The 25,828-nt window shown below is 35.3% G+C and overlaps 1 protein-coding gene across 1 annotated transcript in view; it reads left to right on the top strand.

The window, feature by feature from the left end:
• MUC19 (mucin 19, oligomeric) overlaps positions 1 to 25,828 on the top strand; it is a 98,431-nt gene that overhangs the window by 1,949 nt on the left and 70,654 nt on the right. The window contains exons 4-26 of the mRNA XM_040489033.1: positions 2,797 to 3,007; positions 3,726 to 3,848; positions 4,511 to 4,634; positions 6,203 to 6,338; positions 7,580 to 7,672; positions 8,637 to 8,721; positions 8,888 to 9,025; positions 9,987 to 10,136; positions 13,033 to 13,127; positions 13,752 to 13,878; positions 15,403 to 15,649; positions 17,359 to 17,411; positions 17,509 to 17,609; positions 17,850 to 18,001; positions 18,719 to 18,857; positions 19,895 to 19,999; positions 20,094 to 20,288; positions 21,289 to 21,528; positions 21,599 to 21,755; positions 22,707 to 22,832; positions 24,138 to 24,279; positions 24,907 to 24,938; positions 25,488 to 25,517. Of these exons, the coding sequence (XP_040344967.1) occupies positions 2,797 to 3,007; positions 3,726 to 3,848; positions 4,511 to 4,634; positions 6,203 to 6,338; positions 7,580 to 7,672; positions 8,637 to 8,721; positions 8,888 to 9,025; positions 9,987 to 10,136; positions 13,033 to 13,127; positions 13,752 to 13,878; positions 15,403 to 15,649; positions 17,359 to 17,411; positions 17,509 to 17,609; positions 17,850 to 18,001; positions 18,719 to 18,857; positions 19,895 to 19,999; positions 20,094 to 20,288; positions 21,289 to 21,528; positions 21,599 to 21,755; positions 22,707 to 22,832; positions 24,138 to 24,279; positions 24,907 to 24,938; positions 25,488 to 25,517 (3,001 nt within the window). The remainder of the gene's footprint in view (positions 1 to 2,796; positions 3,008 to 3,725; positions 3,849 to 4,510; positions 4,635 to 6,202; positions 6,339 to 7,579; positions 7,673 to 8,636; positions 8,722 to 8,887; positions 9,026 to 9,986; positions 10,137 to 13,032; positions 13,128 to 13,751; positions 13,879 to 15,402; positions 15,650 to 17,358; positions 17,412 to 17,508; positions 17,610 to 17,849; positions 18,002 to 18,718; positions 18,858 to 19,894; positions 20,000 to 20,093; positions 20,289 to 21,288; positions 21,529 to 21,598; positions 21,756 to 22,706; positions 22,833 to 24,137; positions 24,280 to 24,906; positions 24,939 to 25,487; positions 25,518 to 25,828) is intronic.

Below are 25,828 nucleotides of genomic sequence, written 5' to 3'. Positions count from 1 at the left end.
AATATTTTTTTCTTTGTAGTATTCATTTATTACCTTTAATTTATTTTTTTTTAATTTTTTAATGTTTATTTTTTGTTTTTTTTTGTTTTTTTTCAATATATGAAGTTTATTGTCAAATTGGTTTCCATACAACACCCAGTGCTCATCCCAAAAGGTGCCCTCCTCAATACCCATCACCCACCCTCTCCTCCCTCCCACCCCCCATCAACCCTCAGTTTGCTCTCAGTTCTCAACAGTCTCTTATGCTTTGGCTCTCTCCCACTCTAACCTCTTTTTTTTTTTCCTTCCCCTCCCCCATGGGTTTCTGTTAAGTTTCTCAGGATCCATATAAGAGTGAAACCATATGGTATCTGTCTTTCTCTGTATGGCTTATTTCACTTAGCATAACACTCTCCAGTTCCATCCATGTTGCTACAAAGGGCCATATTTCCTTCTTTCTCATTGCCACGTAGTACTCCATTGTGTATATAAACCATAATTTCTTTATCCATTCATCAGTTGATGGACATTTAGGCTCTTTCCATAATTTGGCTATTGTTGAGAGTGCTGCTATAAACATTGGCGTACAAGTGCCCCTATGCATCAGGACTCCTGTATCCCTTGGGTAAATTCCTAGCAGTGCTATTGCTGGGTCATACGGTAGGTCTATTTTTAATTTTTTGAGGAATCTCCACACTGTTTTCCAGAGTGGCTGCACCAATTTGCATTCCCACCAACAGTGCAAGAGGGTTCCCGTTTCTCCACATCCTCTCCAGCATCTATAGTCTCCTGATTTGTTCATTTTGGCGACTCTGACTGGCGTGGGGTGATATCTGAGTGTGGTTTTGATTTGTATTTCCCTGATGAGGAGCGACATTGAGCATCTTTTCATGTGACTGTTGGCTATCCGGATGTCTTCTTTAGAGAAGTGTCTATTCATGTTTTCTGCCCATTTCTTCCCTGGGTTATTTGTTTTTTGGGTGTGGAGTTTGGTGAGCTCTTTATAGATTTTGGATACTAGCCTTTTGTCCGATATGTCATTTGCAAATATCTTTTCCCATTCCGTTGGTTGCCTTTTAGTTTTATTGGTTGTTTCCTTTGCTGTGCAGAAGCTTTTTATCTTCATAAGGTCCCAGTAATTCACTTTTGCTTTTAATTCCCTTGCCTTTGGGGATGTGTCAAGTAAGAAATTGCTACGGCTGAGGTCAGAGAGGTCTTTTCCTGCTTTCTCCTCTAGGGTTTTGATGGTTTCCTGTCTCACATTCAGGTCCTTTAGGATAGGTTGCATTTATTTTATGACTGAATAAATGTTCACATATTCCTGTTTCAATCTAGAACAAAATTTTCCAGATCAAGATGTATGGATAGAATGGATAGAAGAGACTTTTTGTTTTCTCGACAATGGATGTTGCATTTCTAACCATCTTGTTACCTTCTAGCAAAGCAAATTAAGCCATGACTTTCTGTATCATCTTCTGTCTTTCTTGTGAAACCCTCTTTGGTTTTCAGTTAGAATTGCCTTCTCTTTTTCCTCTGTTACCCTATGCCACTCCTTACTACTTATGATAAGATACCATCCACAAAAATTTCCCATGTTTTTATGTTCCCTGTAAGATTATGCATTCGATGATGACAAGACTTATGTTTTATCTGTTGTGGTAGTTGCAAAATGTATGAGAACTTACTCCTGGTTGCTCAAAAATGTCAGTTCAATGATTGTATAAATTTATATTAAAGTTAATGCAGGGGCTCCTGGGTGACTCATTCGGTTAAGCCTCTAATGCTTGGTTTTAGCTCAGGTCATGATCTCATGGTTCATGAGATTGAGCCTTGCATTGGGCCCTGTGCTGACAGTGCAGAGCCTCCTTGGGATTCTCACTTTCCTTTTCTCTGCCCCTTCCCCACTCATGCTGTCTCTATGTCTCTCAAAATAAATACACATTACGAAGCTAATGCATATTTACTAAAGACCTGCTACATGCAAGATATTGTAGTAAGTTAAGAGGATACAAAGTTCTATTTTTTACTCTAAAGGAACCTGTAATTTAGTGAGAAAACTATACAAAAATAATAAATGAAAATCAATCCGTGAAGATTTTATTTCAGTTAATCTTATACCTAACCTGGAGAATGTTATCAGTTGTCTTAGGCTTAATTGGTACAAATTATACATTTGCTTAACAGTGGTTTTTATATTTCTCTGTTACAAACATGTTAAGAAAGAAAACAGCTACGTGGTAGTTAAAAAATGTAGACATTTAAATATTTTTGGGTTCAGTAATATATGTGTTTACTTTCTTAACCAACATGAGAACAAATATGTTGTCTCTGGAGCCAACTCACATGGCCCCTACTAAGAAAGCACACATTCGCTCTATTTTACTGCCATGGTTGCTCATCAAATATAAGAATATTAATAGATAAAGGGCCAATGTCCCTTCTGTCTATTGTGGTATCAGTCATTTACCATCCCACTCTCTGGCATCAACAATCTTTATTTTTTCTCACCCTTCCATTTTCTCAAGTTGTAAACTTCATGTCACCTTTAGAGAAATTTTGGTTGAGTGTAGGTACAATAATTTTTGAAGCTGTTGTACAACAATCCAAAACGCCATAAGTGAAGTGTTCTTTTAAGAGTCACTGTACCGAATATAATACTTTAAAACTCTCCGTTTCAACCAGAAGTCAACAACCCTTCCTGCCAAAGCTACAGGTTATCATGCAGAATCAAACATGTCTGAATTTATCTTTTCCTAAATGTTTATTTGATTGTCCATTTTTTTATGTTTCAATAAAACTTCATGCTTTATTTTGTAGCACTGTGACAAAATTATTGGAACTTACTTTGAGAAATGTAGAAAGGTCACCACTTTATCCAATGACTACAGAATGATCTGCATTGATGAGTACTGCCAAAATAGAGACAAAAATTCTACGTGTGACACTTACACAGAATTGTCCCGCCTCTGTGCCTCAGATGGTCCCGGTCCCTACGTATCCTGGCGAGATGATTCTGATGTGGTTTGTGGTAGGTTTTAAATTGTATTGCAGATTCCAAGACAGAAAGTGCCTATAGCACTTTAAAATTGAGCTATATTTCAAAGTAATCTTTTCAAATGACTGTAAGCCCTGAAAGGGATCTTAGAGATGTTAGAGTCCTATCTCTCACAGATACTTGTGAGGAAACTGAGACCTGTATTGGCGAAGTGACTTGCCGTAAGTTGCACCGCTTTGTGTTAAGATCTCAGTTAGGAAATTTATAGTCTTTACAATTAGTAAAAGTTACTGGGAAAAATGAGAAGTTCTGTAAAAATTGAAAATAGTGGAAAAGTTATCAAAAGTATATTGATTAGTACTATGATTTCCTTTCAAAAAAATAAAGCATAGACATGAGTTTCACACAAATATAAATATACTTTCAACCTATGTTTAGCTAAATCCTTAGAAGTTAAAATATGAGTAGAATATCAATTCCAAAGTAAGATGCAATGATATATATAAGTACATTTCCTCCTAATTTTTGTCTTTGTTTTTTTATTTTTTTCTCCAGATTAAATATTGTATCATAAAATAATGCATGAAAAATTGGCACAATTTAGTTGTGCTGAATATTTTTAAAGACTGACTCATATCTTGAACATTAGACTCAAAGAAGCTCATTTGAAAAGATCCCCACTAAACTATTATCTATTTATCACATTCATTTCCTCTAATTTCCATGTATACCTATATCTATATTTCTCTAGAAAAACCTAGATGCCCAGAAAAACATATCTACAAAGAATGTGGTCCCTCAAACCCTGCAACTTGTTCTAATGTGGCTCCTTTTCAAGACAGTGAATGTGTGAGTGGCTGCACCTGCCCAGAAGGTAATACACCCTATGAGAGTATTTACACTGAAACAACTGAAAACAGTGCTTCTAGTATGGTGGGTCTTATTTCTAACTAGATATTTAATGAAATCATCTATTCATAATCCATCCTCCTAGCAAACTGCAGAAGAGGGCAAGAGAGAGACTTACAAAGTTAATGTGTATGTCTATGTCTATGGTACCTGAGGGCCATAGTGCTCCACAGATCATCCTCTAGTCTTATATTGCGCTCAGTAGAAATACTCTATGGCTCAGAAAATTATACTGTTGTCAGTTCTCAAACTGGAGTAATTGCTTAAATGGAACTTACCATTTCAAGTGCATGTTTACACTTGAAGGAACTAGCTCAGGAGCACCTGGGTGGCTCAGTCAGTTAAGCGTCAGACTTAGGTTCAGGTCATAATCCCACAGTTGTGGGTTTAAGCCCTGAGTCTTGCACTGAGCTCTGTGCAGAGCCCAGAGCCTGCCTCAGATTCTGTGTTTCCCTCTCTCCGCCCCTCCTCCACTCATGCTCTGTCTCTACTTGTCTTAAAAACAAATATACACTTAAAAAATTTATTAAAAAAAAGAACTAGCTCAAGAGTGATTTCACAATTCACTGCTTGAGGATTTACTGATGTTTATATAATTCTGAGATTAATATAATATATTTATTCCAGGTTACCTATTGGACGATATTGAAGAAAAAGGGAGATGTGTATTAAAGGCTAAATGTCCCTGTGAATCAAATGGAAAGATCTATCAGTCAGGAGAAGTCCGAGATGGTCCTTGTGGTTCTCAGTGGTAGGTGCATGCTTTTTGCCCACATTTTATTAATAGCAAAATAATACTAATAGTTTAATCAATTTTAAATAATTCCTAAGTACTTAAAATAAACTTCCCAGAAATAAAATGCAACCTCACTGTATTTTCTGTGTTCATATTTGCCTTTTATCTTTTAAGGAAAGTTTAGTGTGTTTTTAAAATAAAATGTATACGCTTTCTATGTATCTTTAAAAGGTAATGCTTTTCACTAACTGAAGTAGTGTTTCAAATAGTAAGCCAATTAGTGGTTGCAAATATAAAGCAAAGAATAATATAAGAGTATGGTTACAACAAGGAAACAATAATTGTGCAAAATGCCAAGAATATTTAATAAAATGTATAATCAGAAACAATCTAATACTTTTCAAATAATTTTTATGAGGCTACATTGGTGAAGGCATATTTAATCTTTATTTATATATTATATATATTTATAATATTTATAGATATATTTAATGAGTGAATTTTAATGTGCCAAAAATTAGTGTGGACTATTTGAGTTCAGCAGCAATATGTTGATCAGAGAGAGTTCCCCATTTCTCATTACAACTTTTCTCTGAAACTCCAAATTTGTGCAGAAGTCCAGAGGACTTTTCTAGAAATGTATTATGCTCTTGTAGGGAAATAATCTGACTCAATGAAAGCTAATCTATTATTGATATTATAATATGTTCTTTATAAATGAGAAATGTTCTTGTTAGTGTGGTCATAATGCATTAGTAATAATTGTATATAACAATAGCTATGATTTATTGAATATCTATGACAGTGCTATCCAGGAGAAATATCACGTGAGTCACAAATATGACCCACATATATAATTTAACACTTTTTAGTTGATGCATTTTTAAAAAGCAAAAAGAAAGAGGTAGAATGAATTTTAATTCTGTATTTTATATACCCAAAATACAGTATTATCATTTAAAAATGAAATTAGTATGCAAAGTTAATGAGAGATTTTATGATCTGTTTTTCAGATTAAGTCTTAGAAGTCTGTGTGTATTTTACATTTACAGCAGATCTCAATCTGGATGAGTCACTTTCAAGTAATCAATAGCTATATGTCTCTATGCTATATTGAACACTGCAGGTCTATAGTGTGGCATTTAGCAGGTGTCTTAGTACTAATAGTGAAATGGGTTCCATTTAAACAAACCTGAAATCCATTTTAAAAGTTTTTATGTGTTTAATTCAGGCCGAAGCTATTATTTTAGTCCATGGCATTCAAGTCTTTTAAAAAAACAGGATGCCACCATCAATGAAACGTTTGATCAGAGTTGAGATGTTGAGTGGGAAACAAAGGTGTTCTAATAGGGGCTCCTGGCTGGCTCTGTTTGAAGACATGTGACTCTTGATCTTGGGGTCATGAGTTCGAACCCCATGTTGGGTTGTAGAGATTATTTAAAAACTTAAAACAAAAAAGATGGTCTAATAAAACTTAAGTAAATGTCTTAGTTTAAATTTTGATTTTTAATGTTGGGATATTTATTTTGGCCATAGAGAAAACACAGCTGATGACCTTTAATGTAACCATTGCATTTTACCAGCACATGCCAAGAAGCAAAGTGGTCTTGCACTGAAGCATTATGTCCTGGAAGATGTAAGGTGGAAGGAAGTTCAATCACCACCTTTGATGGTGTTAAATATAACCATCCTGGAAACTGTCATTTCTTGGCCATCCACGTATGTAATAGCCTGGAACAGTTGAGAAAACTGATGCATGTGCCAAGCTGTTTTTCATCCAATTTAAAACACAATCTTCACTTCAAATTACTATTTAAAAAATAAATAACAAGCAGCCCTTCAATTATTTGTTACATATTTTGGTACCTGTTTTCTGTCACATGTTGACATTGACCATAAGTATTACATGCACTTCTTAGAAATTCCTTGCTAAACAAACCAACAAACCCCAAAATTCCCTTCATCACTAATAATTTTCTAAGTACACTGGAAAAATATTTTCTTCTACTTTTCTTTGCATGTTTTCACTAGTGCCTCAATTGAAACTATCTTTTATGTTCCATGAAACATCTTCCTTTTTCATTTACCCCTTTACATTTATTTTTAGTTTTTATAATATACTATCACTAGTATGATAGAAGCTATCCTGACTTTTAAATTCTGTTCAGTACTAAAATTTTAAGTAATCTGGATTTCAGTAAAAGGGGAATTCCATCTTGTATCTTGTGCCTATAGCCAGCCTGAAAATATAATTTTGTTTAATCTTTTGGTAAGGAACCAAGATGAGCAGAATTTGTTACTCCTAAAGTGAGAGGGATGGCTCAAGTCCAGTAGTCTGAAAAATTCTGTCCTGGCTACTAAAAGACCATTTTCCAAATATTTCTTCCTTTTATGCTCCTCACATAATCTGTGAGGGTGGGGGATGGGCAAACTGAAAGGGAAATAACACCAAAATATGTGGAATATTTGCTTCTCCTATATTAGATTCCTAGATCGTGCAGAGAGAACTGGAAGTCAATGTTTGACATGACTTATATTTTGGTTTTACAAATTAAATACCTTTCACCTTGGGTTTAAACAGACATTGTGGATTGTCCAGAGAATAAACAAGCTATGTCATCTCTAATTCCTATTCGTCTCTGCAATGCAGCACATTCCCTTGGAGGAGATGACAAAAAGTAAAGATAAAAGAAAAAAATGAGGACTATGAAAACCCACCAATCAGACTATACTAACCCACCAATCAGATATAGTTTATGGAAGATACTTGGACCTTCTGTAAAGTGGCCATTTCTACACTTACCATGAACTGAACGAGGTTTTACTTTCAGAGCAGACAAAGTATATGTAGGAATTGTACATGTTTTAAATGCAAACATGCATTGTGAATGAATCATGCAGTAATAGCATATAATCAATGACATTTAATAAATATATCAATGAAATGCGTTTTTTAACAGGATAAAGATTGGTCTGTTAGCGTTGAACTTCGTCCCTGTCCAAATGGTCAGTCAGGAACGTGCTTAAATAGTGTTACACTCCTCTTGAATTCGGTGAGTAGTCCACTCCCTAAAGTTTATCCAGAGCAAAATAAAGTCAATTACTTCACAAATTCAGAATTTTTGTGTCAGAAGAGAGGCTTTACTCTGTAAATTGAAATAACAAGTGATATTGTACAGAAAATTGATACTGTCCCTGGAAGAGGTAGATACTTCTAAGGATCCTTAAGTACATAAAAGTTATCATACGTATACAACTAATGCACTAATTACAGATCAACTTATGTGCTTATTAAATTATTAAACTCTGTGGGCCATTTAAAAGGCAATTATATTTGTTTAGAATTTCATGTATTTGGAAGTGACATAGTAAAAGGAGATAGACCTAAATGGTGAGGGAGGACATTGAGACTTGCCTTTGGTACTTAGAAGGCTTCTGACATTTAGAAATGTAAGTTATCTTCTTGAGTTTCAGTTTCCTCATCTACAAATTAGGGATGGAAATTCCTTTACAATACTTCTCAAAGAATTGGTATAAGAAGCAATGAAAAAACATATGAGGAGTGCTTAAAAAATGTTCTATATTTTAGATATTAAAAATTAATTTAAGGAGTGCCTGGGTGGCTCAGTCGGTTCAGCATCCAACTTCGGCTCAGGTCATGATCTCCCCGTTCATGGGTTCAAGACCTGCGTCAGGCTCTGTGCTAACAGCTCAGAGCCTGGAGCCTTCTTCAGATTCTGTGTCTCCCTATCTCTCTGTCCCTCCCCCGTTAGCACTCTGTATCTGTTTTTATTATTAGTAAATGATAATTACTATTTATCATCACCATAGTAATTATATATAATAAAAATATAATATTATTTTATTTGTATTTTATTTAATATTAAAATAATAATAAGATAAAATTAATCTAGTAAAATTAAACACTTTATGGCATAAAAATGAAGGTGCATATATTGCATTAAAATGAATTAGTATTACAAATTAACATGAACTAACAATTGTTTTAAATATCAGTCTGTTTCAGTTGACAAATATATATTCAATAGAGATGGAACAGTCACAAATGATAAGATTAGAAATCAAGGTTATTATTATTCAGGTAAGTTTAATAAATCCACTTAAATGTAAGATGCATTCACTTATTCAATTTTTAAGGATATCAAATGTGTGTTTTTTAACACATGAAAATATAAAACCATTTTAATGAATTAAAAATTGTTCACTATTTAAATTATTACTCTTAATGTTAATAATTATTTTAACAGACCAAATGCAGATCTTCAAAGCATCTTCCTCATACCTTCAAGTAGAAACAAACTTTCATGTAAAGATGCAGATACAGATTGTTCCTGTGATGCAATTATATGTTTCCATGCCACCCAACCAATTCACAGACACTGTAGGTAAGTCCCCTGGATATGTTTTTATTTCCAAGGTTCTAATGTTACTATCACTTATTTTAATTTTCAATTGTTTCTCAATTAATGACATTATGCATAAAGCATTTTTACTTAATCTTCCTTTCAATATTGCAGTAAAACAGTTTTAACTTACAGTAAAGATGGTTTTATTTATTACAAAATCTATTCCTAAATGGTTTTCCACAAATTTAAGGTTTTTAAATTAAGGTGTTTTAAAGTCAGGTTTGATAATATAGGATATATATCACTTTGCTAATGTAGATTACCAGAGCTTTTGCCTGTAGAAGATGAAAATATTATACTTAGACATCTTTTGAATATCAAGTTTCAAACACAAACTACATTACAATTTGTCTTCCTGCTGATAGATCACATGTTCTTATCTTTCACTGCTGTTTTCTGTCATAGAAATCAGCTCCCACATAGTGTCATGGATGTCAGATAAAACAAGACAGTGGCAAATCCCACAGCTACTAATTTCAAAAGTCTAAGCTTTTGCACCATGTCTTTACTTGAAAAGGTGACTTATTTATACATAGGGAAAAAAATGTAATCCCTGGATCCAGATCAAATGCATATGGCCCTTAACATGATTCAGCTCTCCACGCTACAACTGAAAATGTGCAGTCCCAAACATCCTATTTGTAAGCATGTTTCCCCCCACCTTGTCAGAGGAGGTTAAGTAAGCTATAGTGACAAACAGGAAACACACAATATTTATGGAAAATAGTGTCTCAGTGCTCCTGGTATTTGAATAAAATGGGATATTAATCTGAAGTGTCATGAATTTTGCTTGTATGTGTAAAGACTAACCAAGACATACACGCTCAGGTAGCTTCTATGTGTTTTGATTTGAGTGAAGAACTGAATATGAGGTGAGACTATGAATCCAAAAAGGCGAGTAGGTGAGGAAATGTTAAAATTTGTTTTGTGCTCTATACAGGACTCTGTGGTTCCTACAACAACAGAGCAGAGGATGATTTCATGTCAAGTCAGAATATATTGGAGAAAACGTCTCAGGCATTTGCTGATTCTTGGGAAATGATGCCCTGTCCTAAAGGAAACCCCACTTCATGCATCAGTATAGAAAAAGGTATTGGTAATTGAACATTAAACTCTGTGATTAAATATTTGGTACTAGGAATTGTATACTTATTCTGTTAATGATATGAGACTCTCAGATAATCCTGCTTTTAGCTAGTGCTTGTTTTACTGTACCTGTTTTACAGGGAACAGTGGAGAACCAGTCTGGCTGGCTGAGAGCGCAACTAGAAAACACATCTTTCATTGGGGAGGGGGATCAACATATTTGTCTTTTTCTATACGCATTCTTTTCTTTCTTTGACAGTTTTCTTCATAGCTATAGAATAGTAGGGTTAGAGGAAATTTTACAGATCATTTCGTTTATTATTCTTACCCTTTATTTTAGGCATGGAAATGATCATTGGTTGAAATAATGAGACTCCCCCAAATTGCTCAGCTACTTAACAATAGAGCTGTAGCTAGATCCACATCTCCTAACTACTGCTATCATGTCTGTTAATTATACCAACCCCCAAATACAGATCTTACGAGGAAAACTTTACACTTGTAGGATTCAGCTCATGTTTTAGCTTACCGAAGATTTCCATAAATATTGGTTCCATTTATTCCCACAAACACTCATGAAGAGCACGGACGTAGTTATTATCTCCATTAAGGTTGATGTTGATAATGGACTCCAGATAGAGTGTACTTAATAAGGGTTAAAGATGAATCTGTCACCCAAGTATTTTATTTTTATTTATTTAATTAAAATATTTTTATTGAAGTACAGGTGACATCCAATGTTATGTTGATTTCAGGTGCACAGCATTGTGATTCTACAAGTCTATACAATATGTCCTGCTTACCACAAGTGTAGCTACTGTCTGTCACCATACCATGTCATTACAACACAATGGATTACATCCCCTATACTGTACCTTTTATCCCTGGGACTTATGCATTCCATAACTACGAGTCTGTATCTCCCATTCCCCTTCACCCATTTTGCCCATCCCCCAATCTCCTTCCCCTCTGGCAAACATCAGAGTCCTCTGTATTTATCGGTCTGTTTCTGATAATCCAAGTATTTTGAATCAAAGACTTGCTCTGATTGTTCCCATACTTAGTGTTGTTGATTTTAACAAACACTTTGTTACTTCTTTCGTAAATAATGAAATTCAATGGAAAGTAAGTTAAAATATATTGTTTATATGTTAATCAATTGTCTCTAAATTAATCTCCATATTTGAAGCAAATGTCTGATCAGCTTTTGACAATATTTAAAAATTACAAAGCAATTTCTTTTGAAAGTTTCTTTGACTAATGAAAGGGGTTGATAGAAGCATTAACATCCACATGGTAATATGCATTTGAAGGTTCAATTTTCATGTTATTTTGTTTTGTAGGTGTTGCAATGAAAATAATTAAAATGAGAATAAATGAAAACAAATGTATATCTCATAAGAACCCAAGCCAATTTTTGTTAAGGAGACTGTATTAACACTTTTGAGAGCTATATAAATTAACTATTTCTATTTTCAATATTTTATATTTAACTTAAAATAAAATACAGAAAATGAAACTATGCTGTAATAAGCTGTTAGTAATATTAACATAAAAAATGGTAATACCTGGTTAAAAGTTTGTCAAATTTTAGGAATAATTGGCCTCAATGTCCTTTTATTTTTATTTATTTTTTAAATGTTTATTTATTTATTTATGAGAGAGAGTGAGAGCACAAGCAGGGGAGGAGCAGAGAGAGACAGAGGGACACAGAATCCAAAGCAGTCTCCAGACTCAAACTCACAAATCATGAGATCAAAGTCAGATGCTTAACTGACTGAGCCACGCAGGTACACCTAGAAACAATTGGCCTCAATGTCCTCTTAATAGATTCAGTCAGCTTCTTTATTGCATCCTGGTGACAGTAACTTTTAAAAGCCAATTGAAAGATGGTTAAAAAAATTAGCAATCCTTCTTCTAGTCACTGACATCATCTTTAAGTATTTGCAAATCATTGAGCAAAGCATTTGTTACTCAGATGTTATTTTTGTGAACTTCATTTTCTGTTAATTTAATACAAGAAGTGATTTACGAAGCAACCAAATATCAATTCAGCCCGTAAAAAATAAAATGTGTGTTTGAATTGTTGATACTGCTTGTCCTAAAACTGACATGATTATTGTGGCAACAGGGTGAGGTGGTGCTGGTGTTGTGATGATTTCATTTTACCCACTTGCTATGTACCTGAATAAATAATCTGGTTCCCTTAGTCCCATATTTTTTGGTAGAAATTGCGTTTTGCAAACAGGTTAACTGATTTAGTACAAATATATGAAGCTAATAAAGATTTTTCCACTTATTCCAGTTATGGAATAAGTAAGTCATTGGGTTGAAAGGAACAGCGTAGGGAATATAGTCAGTGGTATTGGTATTGGAATAGCATCGTATGGTGACAGATGGTAACCACACTTGTGAACGCAGCATAATGTATAGAGTTGTCTAATCCCTATGTTGTACACCTAAAACTAGTGTAATATTGTGTGTTTGTACTTCAATTTAAAAAAAGATTTTGCCTCTTAGTTTAAGGTGTTACTGGTTATATCATGCTATTTTTGTATATATTGATAATAAGTTAGATATGTTCTAGCAAAAACATTTTACTGTTTAACTTTTTAAAGTTTATTTATTTTGTGGTGGCCGGGGGTTGGGGGTGCAGCAAGGGGCAGAGAGCAAGGGAGAGAGAGAATCCCAAGCAGGCTCCATGCTCTGCTCAGAGCCTGATATGGGGCTCTATCTCATGATCCTGAGATCATGACCTGAAGCAGAATCAAGAGTTAAGCCCTTAACCAACTGAGCCACCCAGGTGCCCTGAAAAACACTTTAAAAACACAATCACACATTTTCAATTAAAAATTATGACATTACTGATACTAATTTTGAGTGCATTAAATTTCTTCCAGAAAGATATGCTGAAAAGCACTGTGGAATTCTTCTTGATTCAAGTGGACCTTTTGCTTCCTGCCATCCAATTGTGAATCCTAAACTATATCATGAGGTATGTGAGGGTCTAAGATTAACAGCTCTTTTTGCAAACTATTCTGATAATATCAATAGAAGCCTGTAGACATTAAAATTTTTCAAATAACAGGCACTGTCAGTACATTAAGACATAGCTTTAAACTTAACATTATTCAGTTGTTAGATATACGAATTAAAAAAAAAACAGTCCTGGCAAATAAGTTGGAATGACAAAAATCTTTTTTTTTAATGTTTATTTTTTTTGAGAGAGAGAGAACAGAGCGTGAGCTGGGGAATGCAGAGAGATAGGGAAACAGGCCCTGAGTTGTCAGCACAGAGAAGGATGTGGGGCTCGACCCCACGAACAATGAGCTCATGAACTGAGCTGAAGTTGGACACTTAACCTACTGAGCCACCCAGGCACCTCTGGAATGAGAAAAATCTTGAATAAGTTCCTCTTTCTGAGTTTTCTAAGTTTGTGGAAAACTTAGTTAATAATTGATTTACTACTTTCCATATTTCAAAAGGAAGTATTTCCCAAAGTTCAAGACAGATTATTTTCAAGGAAGAAGAGTGGTCATAAACTGAATTAAGATACCCAGTTTACCTGTTCTTGTGAACATTTTCCTAAAGTAATATGCATTTATTTCTTACCTTAAAGGAATGCAAAAAATACACTTGCACTTGTGACAAGAGTGAAGATTGTTTGTGCACGATTTTAGGCAACTATGTAAAAGCGTGTGCTGAGAAAGAAACATACATAGTGGAATGGAGAACTGGACTATGTGGTAAGCAGGACAGGGGCTTTAGATGACTCCCTTCTCACTTTTACTATAGTGTGTGTGTGTGTGTGTGTGTGTGTGTGTCTGTGTGTGTAGTTTAGAAACATGTATTTACAAACTTGTACTTGGTTCTTTCAAAGATGATTTCCTGTTTTTTTTTGAAATATGTTTGAGTTATCCATGCAGTTTTACTTCTTGATTCTTTGATCTTGATTTAAATAAGAACAGAATATATACATATTTATATATTAACATGGGTTTCTGTTTAGTTATTATATGCTGAAATTTAATATTCCAACTCCTACTACATTTTGAAGTGTTAAATATTAGTGACATTTTTAAGAAAATAAAAATAACTAAATTAGGAGTTCAACTATCATATGTATTGAATCCTGCATTTTTTTTAACATATTTATTGTAGTATTTGAATATGACTTCAGAAAAATACATGGCTTACCCAAAAAAAGAAAACTTTATAGAAATACATGTCTTGTAGATCACAATACCTCATAGCTCATTTCCCATCAAAGGTCTGTCAAGTTCACCTCCAAAATTTCTCTCAAATACATTCACATCTCTCCATCTCTATGGCCACCAACCTACTTCAAAAAAAAAAAAACAACTCTTTTTTTTTTTTCTCCTGGGTTATTTCAATTGCTTCCTTTAATATCCACTTTTTCTACAAAGAAGTCAGGATAATCTTTAAAGTAAAACCAACTAAAACTAACCTGATCGGAGTGCCTGGGTGGCTCAGTCGGTTAAGCGACCAACTTCGGCTCAGGTCATGATCTCACGGTTCATGAGTTTGAGCCCACGTTGGGCTGTGTGCTGACAGCTCAGAGCCGGGAGCCTGCTTCAGATTCTGTGTCTGCCTCTCTCTGCACCTCCCCTGCTCATGCTCTGTCTCTCTCTGTCTCTTAAAAAATAAATAAATGTTAAAAAAAAAAACTAACCTGATCATTTGATATTTCAGTCTAAAATGAGTCAATGGCTTCTCATTGCTCTAAGGCTAAAGAGCAAACTAAGAGGGCCCTGCAAGTTCTAATCACTGATTTTGTGTCTGGGCTTATACCTTCTATTCTTCTTGCTCTTTGAAAGAATTTCCCTGTCTTCTGATGTAGGCTGTTCCCCAGGCATAGAATTACCTTTCTCTAGGAAGCTTTCATGCTCTACATAGACCGCAAGTTCCCAGTTGTACATACTTAGAGCTTCCCATCTTGCTTCTTTATAGCACGTGCCACAATTGTCCTTTCCCCAGAAATATAAGTCACATGATAGCAGTGTATTTCCTATCTTGTTTATGGGCTTTATCCCCAACAGAATATGTAAACATATAGTAGGGACTCAATATTGACTGCAAATAAAAAAAGAATGAAAAATACCAGTGAACAGCAAGTAACTTTTTCTTGACTATTCATAACCTCAATTGTGAATAATTCACTATAATATCTATAAACATCAAGATGAAATAGAATTGCTACTTTTCCTGGATGCATACATATTTAATATTTTTTATTCCTATACCAACAGATCACTCTTGCCCAAGTGGCCTGGTTTTCAAGTACAATGTAAAAGCCTGCAATAGTTCTTGTCGATCATTGTCAGAGAGAGATAGGAGCTGTGATGTAGAAGATGTTCCAGTTGATGGATGCACTTGCCCTGATGGAATGTACCATAATAATGAAGAGAACTGTGTTCCAAAATCTCAGTGTGACTGCTACCTAAATGACGAGGTCATACAACCAGGCAAACTCATCCATATTGATGACAATAAATGGTATGGAAATTGCATATATACTTGTTATGACTTTGAAATCAGGGGACTGTCCTTTTCAGAGAAATAGACGTCTCCTAAAGTCTTCTTTAGACCTACCACATTTTAAAATTTGTATTTATTAAAGTTAGTTATTGCTCCCTTTAACCTGATGTGCTCACGGCATCATAATGGCTCTAACTGATTTATTCTACTTTTGTTTGATTTCAAATACCAATATAAAAACATTCTAGCATGCCCTACATACAGAGGATGCAAAAATGATTTTATATTCAAACGATGTTTTCTAGTTGTCTCTCAGCATTCACCATTCAACAAACACTTATTAAATAGATATTTGCCATGTTCCAGGCCTTGTGCTGAGGGCTAGAATTACAAAGATGAAGGAACATTGCCTTTGTCTCACAGAATGAGCAGGGTGCTCGCTTTTGCAAGGTTTGTATACTATAATATGGTAGGAGAAAGAGCCAGTTAGTGCCTGAGCAGATAAGAAGAACTTTTCAGAGGAGACTAGCACTTGAGTTTTACTAGGATTTGAAACTTTTTCCAGACAAAATTGGGGTAGGAAGAGAGATTTCCAATAGCGTAAACAGAACACACTAATATAGGAAATGCTTGAAAAGTATTGTGCATGTAGGTTCTCGTTGGGCTGGAAAGGATTGGGCTGGAAAAGTAGACTGTGGCCAGGCTGTACTCAAGAATTTGAACTAAGTTCCTGGGAAGTAGGAGAAGTTGAAGAATTGTGACTTTTTGTAATGGCTAAGGAGATTGTGATTCTGCAGTTTTGGGCAAAGTAATTTATCTGTATCTTTAATTCCATAGGCAGAGGTAGCAATTCTTAGCAATGTAACTGTAAAAATGAAGTAGCCATTCCAAGAAATTTTGGATACACCTTCTCTTTTCTTTGGTTCCATGAAACTATCATTTAGAAATGGATTATTTTTTCTTGGCCATTTAAAAGGAAAGCCTAGGTAAAAACCTCTTTCTATTACAGCACACAAGACATTTGGTTGGGGTTTGATCATCATACTTTTCTCTGTAGATGTTGAGGAATCAGTAGGTAGATTACCTTTTTAGTGAAACCTGGGCTACCGCCTCCAAATTATGGTTCCCTTTATCATTACCCTATTTCAGATCCCCATCACTACCATGATTGTTAAGTTGGCTGCTCTTTGCCCTGTCTCTGTGTCTCATATTTCTTGCACTACCTCTATAATGACTAATGTGAAGCATTATTCTGATTGTGCCACTTACCTGCTCAGGAGCTTTAATGGTGACAGTTGCCTAAAGAATAGACATAAGCTTGCACGTCATTTAAGACCATCCAAAATCTGGCCCTGCCTTGCTTTTACCACTTCTCCCTATCCTACTTACTGCTTTCTATCCAAACAAGTCATTGGAACATACCTTGTTGTTTCCTGCATCACAGCTTTGTATCTTATGAGCAGTTATCTGTTGAATCTAATTCATCCATCAAGATACAGCCATCATTTTCATGTGTTCTCTGATACCCATAGAACCTTGCTTGTATATTCCTATAATATGCACAAGGCTGCATGTTATAACTGGGTGCGTGTTATTTCTGGGCAGTGTGTCTCATCCATTTACTTGGATAAAACTTGTGAATAAGGGGTAAAAGTTTCTCTAACAGTGTATTAAGAAGTTGTCATTGAAGTTTGATGTTTAAATGTATAATTTTCTTCTATTTTCAGTGTCTGTCGGGATGGAATTCTTCTTTGCCAGACTCCCATTGATTTAACCCTACGTAAGTGTTGAAATCATAATTTAAACTTAAAATATCTACTTGGGTTAAACCAAGCACATCAAGAGGCCCTTGATTAACAACTTCCTTTATCCTGCAGAGAATTGTTCCGGAGGGACTGAATTTGTTGACTGCAGGGACCCGAAGGCACAGAGAAGAGTTGACAGTACCTGTAGCACTCGGAACATACCTAGTTTTGATGTAAGGAACATGGCTTTGCAGTTAAACTTTTTGAAACTTTTCATTGTGTCAGGATAGAAGCCAACCAAAACATCAGTGAAAAAGAATTCGAAGGTCATATTTATTGTGTGTTATTTTGACTTGTCAAATGTTGGCTCTAAATGGATACTTGGTATATATTTATGCATGGTAAATGGATGCTGATAATGTGACATGTTACAGCAGCACCTGATGATGTATATTTTATATTTGTTCCTATAGGAGAACTTGCCTTGCAAACGTGGGTGCTATTGTCCAATTGGCATGGTTCGAAATTCTAAAGGAAACTGTGTCTTTCCTGAAGACTGCCCATGTTCTTTTGGTGGACAGGAGTATGACCAGGGAAGCGTTACCTCGGTTGGCTGCAACAAATGGTGCATAATAAAGAATTACTATAGGGGTACCTGGGTGGCTCAGTTGGTTAAGCGACAACTCTTGGTTTTGGCTCAGGTCATGATCTTGCATTTTGTGGGTTCAAGTTCTGCTTGGGTTCTGTGCTGACAGTGTAGAGTCTGCTTCGAATTCTCTCTTTGTCCCTCTCTCTTTGCCTTTTTCTCTGTCTCTCTTGAAATAAATCAACTTTAAATTAAAACCTTAAAAAATAAAAGACTATTTCATATGTTTTGGATATTAGAAAGTATAGTCTGCTCTTATTTTATAGGAAAGAAGTCATACTTTGAGATATTTGAAGAATAATGGTCAAATATAGTTAAAATGCTATTTTTAAAATAGAAACTATAATTTTATTTTTTATTGAAGTATTGTTGACATACAATATTTTATTAGTTTTAGGTGTACAGCCTTATGATTCAACAATTGTATACATTATGCAGCGCTCACCACAATAAGTGTTGTTACCATCTGTTGCCATACAAAGTTATTACAATATTATTGACTGTATTCCCTAGGCTATATTTTATGAAATAGAACCTTTATTTGGCATTTTCTATGGTTAACATGATATAATGAAGACAACTGCCAAATTTAAGTCAATATAAAACAAGGTTTTGTGCTTCTTTACAAAAACAGTGTGAGAATGTGAATATTGGCATAATATAATTACCTCACTCTATCATTTTTTTTTCTTTTAGTACTTGCATAAAAGGGTCTTGGAGCTGTACACACAATGAATGTCAAACCACCTGCCATATCTATGGGGAAGGTCATGTTAGAACTTTTGATGGAAAAAGTTACAGCTTTGATGGTCTCTGCCAGTATTCATTTCTTGAGGTAATTACTAGTGTGTTTTATCACAATTCTTCTATACTTAATAATTATTATTTATCTGCAGATGCTCTCTGGAGAATTTTATTCTCAAAATGTGAAATTTAAACAAATGGCCCCTTACGTCTTTCTCAAAGACAGTACAATATAACAGTATCATGCTGACTTGGGAGGCGGTAGGTCTAGATTTCAACCTTGGCTCTACCCTTTCTCTGATGTGTGACTTTGGGCACATTCCTTAAGCCCTCTGTGTCTCCGTTTCCTTATCTATAAAATGGGGATGGAAACAGCTCCCTTGAAACCAAATTTGGGCAAATATTGGAGCACATACTAAGTGCTCAGTGAATGCTAGATATTTAACAACAGCGCTATCAGCAACGACAGTTACCACTTTATGAGTGCTTCTTTGCCAAAGCAAATTGATTACATTTAATCACTGCAATACTCAAAGGCTGATATTATTATTCCTATGATGCAGATGAAGAAATTGAGGCTTAGAGAGGTTAAGCAACATGAACTAAGTAGAAAATGTCGTATTCAAAACCAGATCTGTGTGATTCCAGAGTTCACACTTGTTACATGCTGCTAAGCTGCTTCCTAAGTAATATCTAATTTCCTGAAATTTGGATTGTTTTATGCTTTAAATTTATATTGTTTTATATTTATGCAAATTTCATAAAAATCGGTGAGGGGAAATAAACAACTTTATCTAGTTATGTACAGAGCCTAGAAATAAATCAATGATTATAAGCCATGTTATATAATTTAAATACTTATGTAATATGTTATAAGTCTAAACTTTTATAAAATATTACAAAAGGATCGAGTGAAAGCAAATTAACTAGGTTGGATTCAGCCAGGGAGGGCTACCTCTCCATATATGCAGTTAAATTATTGTCTTCTGGACATTCCATAACACAGCATATGGTAATTTATTGAGTTTAAGGTATCACTGTCTAAGAATTCTTTGTCTGATGCAAATATTGTAATTGAGTTCCACGTCCCTGATATTTATAAAGTATTATGATAATTTACTTTTAAAGGATTATTGTGGTCGTGAAAATGGCACATTCCGTCTCTTAACTGAAAGCGTCCCATGCTGTGAAAATGGGCTTACATGCTCAAGAAAAATCATAGTTGCTTTTCAGGTATGGTACTGTTTCTCTTTGTATATTTTTTCTCTCAGATTATGAGTGGCCAGATAAAACTGATGTTATCATAAGTCTGTCTTTTAATTTATAGGATCAGAATGTTGTTCTGCATGATGGGAAAGTAACAGCAGCCAAAACTACAGAAAGTAAGGAATGTGAAATCAGTGGAAATACATATTCTGTACATACTGTTGGCCTGTACTTGATTCTGAAATTTTTAAATGGAATAACCATAATTTGGGACAAGAATACAAGAGTTTCTGTTATACTGGATCCACACTGGAATGTATGTATATCACTAATAAGTGATTAACGGGGAAACAAAATAATTTCTGTTTCTGAGACGTAGAGACAATTCATCAGCGGAAAGTGAGAGAGTGGTAGTTTCTTTCATAGAATAAGCCTTCCACAACTGTTCAACCTTATGATGAAATAAGAAATGTAATCAAAGATGACAGGACCTGGTGAAAACTAAATGCAATAAACCTGAAGCGTTCTAGTTTAACCATATTTGGTTACTTGAGATTATTGCATAATACAATTTTAAGGTAGCTGGTGAATATATAGAATTAAATATATTTCTTAGAACAAAAATTCTAAGAGCCTAAGAGTTTACTCACGTATGATTTGAAGCTAGTGAATATAATTATTTTTTAATAATTCTTAATGCATTTATCTTATTTGATACTAGATCATTTTGTGATATAGGATATCTTGGGTTAAACAGTACCAGGATCTTATCCACAGATTTTAATTTCCTTTTAAAATTTGGAATTTAAAATGGATTTATGGTGGGGGCACCTGGCTGACTCGGTCAGCAGAGCATGTCAACTCTTGATTTCAGGGTTGTGAGTTTAAACAACATGTTGGGTATGGAGCCTACTTAAAAAAAAAGGGGGGGGGCACCTGGGCGAATCAGTGGCTTGAGTGTCTGACTCTTGATTTTGGCTCAGGTCATGATCTCATGGTCATGAGATCGAGCCCCGCATGGACTCTATGCTGAGTTGGAGCCTGCTTAAGAGTGTCTCTCCCTCTCCCTGTGCCCCTCCCCCTGTCTCATGCTCTCTCTTCAAAAATAAAATAAAATACAAAATAAGAATAAAATAAAATAAAATAAATAAAGTAGATCTATGATACTATAAATGATCATAACATCTTTACGTATCTGTCTCTGTATACCACTATAGTGCAACTCACTTGTTAATTTTCCCTTCTGATCTCATCTCTTCATATATCTATATCCCTACTACAACCTACTTGTTAACTTCCCTTTCGGATCTCTACAGGGCAAAGTATGTGGTCTTTGTGGAAATAACAATGGTGATCTCAAGGATGATTTCACAACACGATATTCATCAGTAGCTGCTGGAGCACTGGAATTTGGAAATAGCTGGAAAACCAGTCAAGAATGTTCAGACACAGTAGCTCAAGCTTTCCCGTGTGACTCAAACCCATACTGTAAGGCCTGGGCTGTGCGGAAATGTGAGATCATCCGGGACAGCACCTTCAGAGACTGCCACAGCAAGGTAGTATGGCTCTGAGAGCAGGGACCTGCACAGGCTTTGCTCCCAGAGACTCATGGGCCGTGTTCTCTAGGTGGACCCCAATGCCTACTATGATGCATGCATTGAAGAAGCCTGCGCATGTGACATGGAGGGGAAGTACCTGGGATTCTGCACAGCTGTGGCTATGTACGCAGAGGCGTGCAGTGCGGTTGGAGTCTGTGTCAGGTGGAGAAAACCAGAGCTCTGCCGTAAGTGAGGTCCATGTGTTGTTCTTATAAAAGGTGATTAGATAGCATTGTTTTGTTAGGTGATCGATCTTCTTTCCATATTTTCTATAAAATACATACTCTTGTGCCTAGAAAGTTTTCAAAACATGTTAATATGTTTATGATGGGAAAAATCCCTATTTTTAAAAGTATAGCACCTGGCACAGTACATCAAATTCAGTTGGAGTTTCTGAAGTTCTTATAACAGGGGAGGAATTAAATACTGATGGAAAGTATCTCTTATTCATACTTAGATGAACAATGAATTGTTTACCTAACTTGGTGTAGCCATATATCCTTGAACATTTACCTCATCTACTTTGGGTTCAAGTCCTTACACATTATCTTAAAAACGTTTATAGAGCCCTAGTCTTGATACATATATCGATAAGTATGGAATGTGATAATTTTGGTAGAAATCAGCTCTTTCCCTTCTAATGGAAAGTATTACGAGAGAAAATATGACAGATGAGAAATATTGACATTGAATCCACATTTTATTCTTTATTATGCAAAGTGTTATATTGAAATCTTTAGTTACCTCATTCAGGAACTGTTATTTACACATTAAAGTAGCCTCCTTTTCCCAGAGATTTATTTTTGCAATTTAGTCTTGAACAGTAAAACTATGAATCTAGACTATGACCTAAAATACCTTAAAATGGGAAAATTAGTCTTTACTTTTCTACCCCAAACCAACTTTGTGAGGTGTCAAAGGAAAGTGCTGTTTTGATCCTATACGCTCCCCCTCCGTTTTTTGTGAGCTATTTTGGCTTATCGGCCAATTTGGATAAAGCCAAAGGAACCTGACAAGATAGAATGATATACCCTAGGTCTGTTTATTTGTTAATATCATTCAAAAATGCTTTGGAAAGGGAAAGGTGAAAATTGTTACATAATAGATGGAAGTAATTTGATACAATTAAATTACAGCTGTCTACTGTGATTATTACAATGCCCCTGGGGAATGCAGTTGGCACTATGAACCTTGTGGTACAGTGACTGCAAAAACTTGCAAAGATCAAGTTATTGGCCAGAAATTTTCTGCACTTTTAGAAGGTAAGGTAAATTTTAGTAATATCCATGAAGTAGTGCAAATTATATTGATATTTGAATACTGAAAATGTTATTTCTGCCAATTCAGAATCTTACGTTTTACTATTTATTTATGTATTCATTCATTCATTTACTTGATGTTTACTTATTTATTCTTGATGGTGAGGGGAGAGAGAGGGAGACAAAGAATCCCAGCCTGGCTTGGTACTGTTCCTGTAGAGCCTTACACAGGGCTCCATCTCGCAAACCACGAAATCATGACCAGAGCTGAAATCAAGAGTCAGATGCTTAACCGACTGAAGCCACCCCGGTCCTCACATTCTGTACTTTAACGAATAGGCATTTATACTTGTTATGACATTAATATTTCTACATAAGAAACATTTTCTCTAGGGGCCCTTGGGTGGCTCAGTCGGTTGAGTGGCCAACTTCGGCTCAGGTCATGATCTCACGGTTTGTGGGTTGGAGCCCTGCATTGGGCTCTCAGGTGACAGCTCAGAGCCCAGAGCCTGCTTCAGATAATGAGTCTCTCTCTCTCTCTCTCTCTCTCTGTCCCTCCCTCGCTCATGCTCTGTCTCTGTCTCTCTATCTCTCAAAAATAAACATAAAAAATGAAACATTTCCTCTAGACATATATTATCTGTTTAATAAGACAGACAAGCAGTGGGGAGAATGCAGTGCTTCAGTCCCATTGTCAATTTTTATACTTTTCATTAGACAATATAGTTTGTTGAGAATGTAGTTTCAGAATGCAATGTATTATATAGTCCAATTAACTATATCCCACACGTCATCAGCACTTTCTTCTTAGCATTTCATATCTTGGAAAGGAAGAAGTGGCAAGAAAATAAGAAGATGCAGTAACTTCCCAGAGTCACCTCTGTGTTAGATCCCAGTCTCTGGGATCTTTTCAGCTTACTTTATTATGACACCTGGATCTTCATCTATCCTTACAAAAAATAGATATTTAGAATTGGCATTCACATTTCAAGATATGTATTTATCAAAGTGTTGTATTACATTCAACATCATACCATCATTAAAGTTGCAAATTATTTTAAAATACTTCAGGAAACATTTTAGAAAAATAAATCAGTGAAAATGTATAAGTTCTCAGTTCTTAGGTTGATATTCTATTGCAAGAAGATCTGAATCCTGTACAATTTATATGTTTTTATTAAGAGTATGATGTCATTTTGCTGTTATCTACTTCAGTTCATGTAGGCATTTAAGTAACTTTACAAATATATAATGCAATGTGACAAGTTTCTGTAAACAGAAATGAACCATGGGTCATCTTTCATACAGGATGTTATGCTAAGTGCCCAGATAGCGCTCCTTATCTGGATGAGAACACCATGAAATGCGTCAGTTTATCTGAGTGCAGCTGCTTCTATAATGATATCATACCAGCAGGTGGAGTGATTCAGGATAACTGTGGAAGAACATGGTACATTCTCTATTAACTTTCTAAGAAGCAATTCCGTTCCTTGCATTTTCATTTATAAAAAAAATTAAGTATACATGTATAATTTTTAGCTTTCCTATTTCTAAATGATAAGGCTAGCATTAGGTTCAATTTTTTGTCAGTAATGCTAGTTATTTCATATTTTCAGTAAATCCATATGTCAACAAATGGCTTGTTAAATCTTATAATGAGGAAAACAGGAACAGAAAATGTCACTGGTAATTTTAGGTAAAAAGAAAGTTTTAATTCTATAAATGCAAGATCATGTTTACAGGCTTCAGACAGTGACATGGAAGCAAACAGGAGAAGTCTCTACAAGAGCAGCATGGCCAAGATGTCAGGTTTAAAGCTGAAAATGTAAGAACTAACTGTACAGCTTGACTGCAAAGCATTTTTTTAGGTGTCAAGAACACTGCAGTGAAATGATTAGGAATAATGGTACAGTACATCAAAAAATAAATGTCCTTTGGGGAAATGATTATTTATTGTTCCCTTATTTGGTATTGTTTCGATTCTCATGGTTAGACTATTTTTTGTTTCAAATTCGGGAGGTGTATGCCGGTAGGAGTCAAAATTTCAACCTCATTTTTTTTTTAATTTAACTTTCAGCTATTGCATCGCAGGAGAGTTGGAGTGCAGTGGTGAGTCTTTGCATTTTATTCTAATTGAATTAGGGAAGACAAGGTACGGGGTTTGGGATCCTTTCAGATCATCAACAGAAAAAGGGGTAGGTACTTAAGGCTTAAACTGCTCCTCCCTCAGTGGTTTGGACAATTCCATTGCTGTGTATTTGTTCATGTTGTGTCATTTCAAAACCAATGCTGCCAAGGCATTTCCAACAACTAGCAAGTAGGTAGTCCTCCTGCTGCATGGAAGCCCCTGCCTATCTGTAGGCTCTGGGAATTAAGGCAGTAAGACATCACTCAAAACAGATTCATGAAGGGATGGAGCTGAAAGGTCAGGATTAGATAAGATAGAATTAAATAATTGAGGGATCACTCATGAGCAACAAATCTTAAAGATGAATCTCAATAAGCTTTAAAAAAAAATATGAGCTACTCCCTGGTTTGTATTAGAAATTGCAGGGAGTAAAATAAACAAGATACAAATAATTCATTGGCAATTTGAGATTTTAGACTTTTTCACCCTTTTTCATTCTTCTCAATAATAGTAACTTATGTTTATTTCAGAAACTGCTCCTACAAATTCAACATTCACAGGTAAAATCATCATGGTTTTCTTTTTTAAAAAAGTTTTAAAATGTTTATTATTTTTGAGAGAGCGAGAGCGAGAGAGGGAGACACGTAATGCTAAGCAGGCTCCAGGCTCTGAGCTGTCAGCACAGAGCCCGACACAGGGCTCAGACTCGTGAACCATGAATCGTGACCTGAGCTGAAATCTGACGCTTAACCACCTGAGCCACCCAGGTGCCCCAAATCATCATGGTTTTCAATGTGTAGCTCTGATTTCTTTTTGTGGATAATCCTTTACAGTTTCACATCAGTCTATGCCAGTGAAAAATATGGTGGTA

The sequence above is a fragment of the Herpailurus yagouaroundi genome, unplaced genomic scaffold (genome assembly GCF_014898765.1).
Source record: "Herpailurus yagouaroundi ecotype Mexico unplaced genomic scaffold, PumYag 166, whole genome shotgun sequence".
Lineage (NCBI taxonomy): Eukaryota > Metazoa > Chordata > Mammalia > Carnivora > Felidae > Herpailurus > Herpailurus yagouaroundi.
This window is presented reverse-complemented; position numbering and strand designations above follow the sequence as displayed.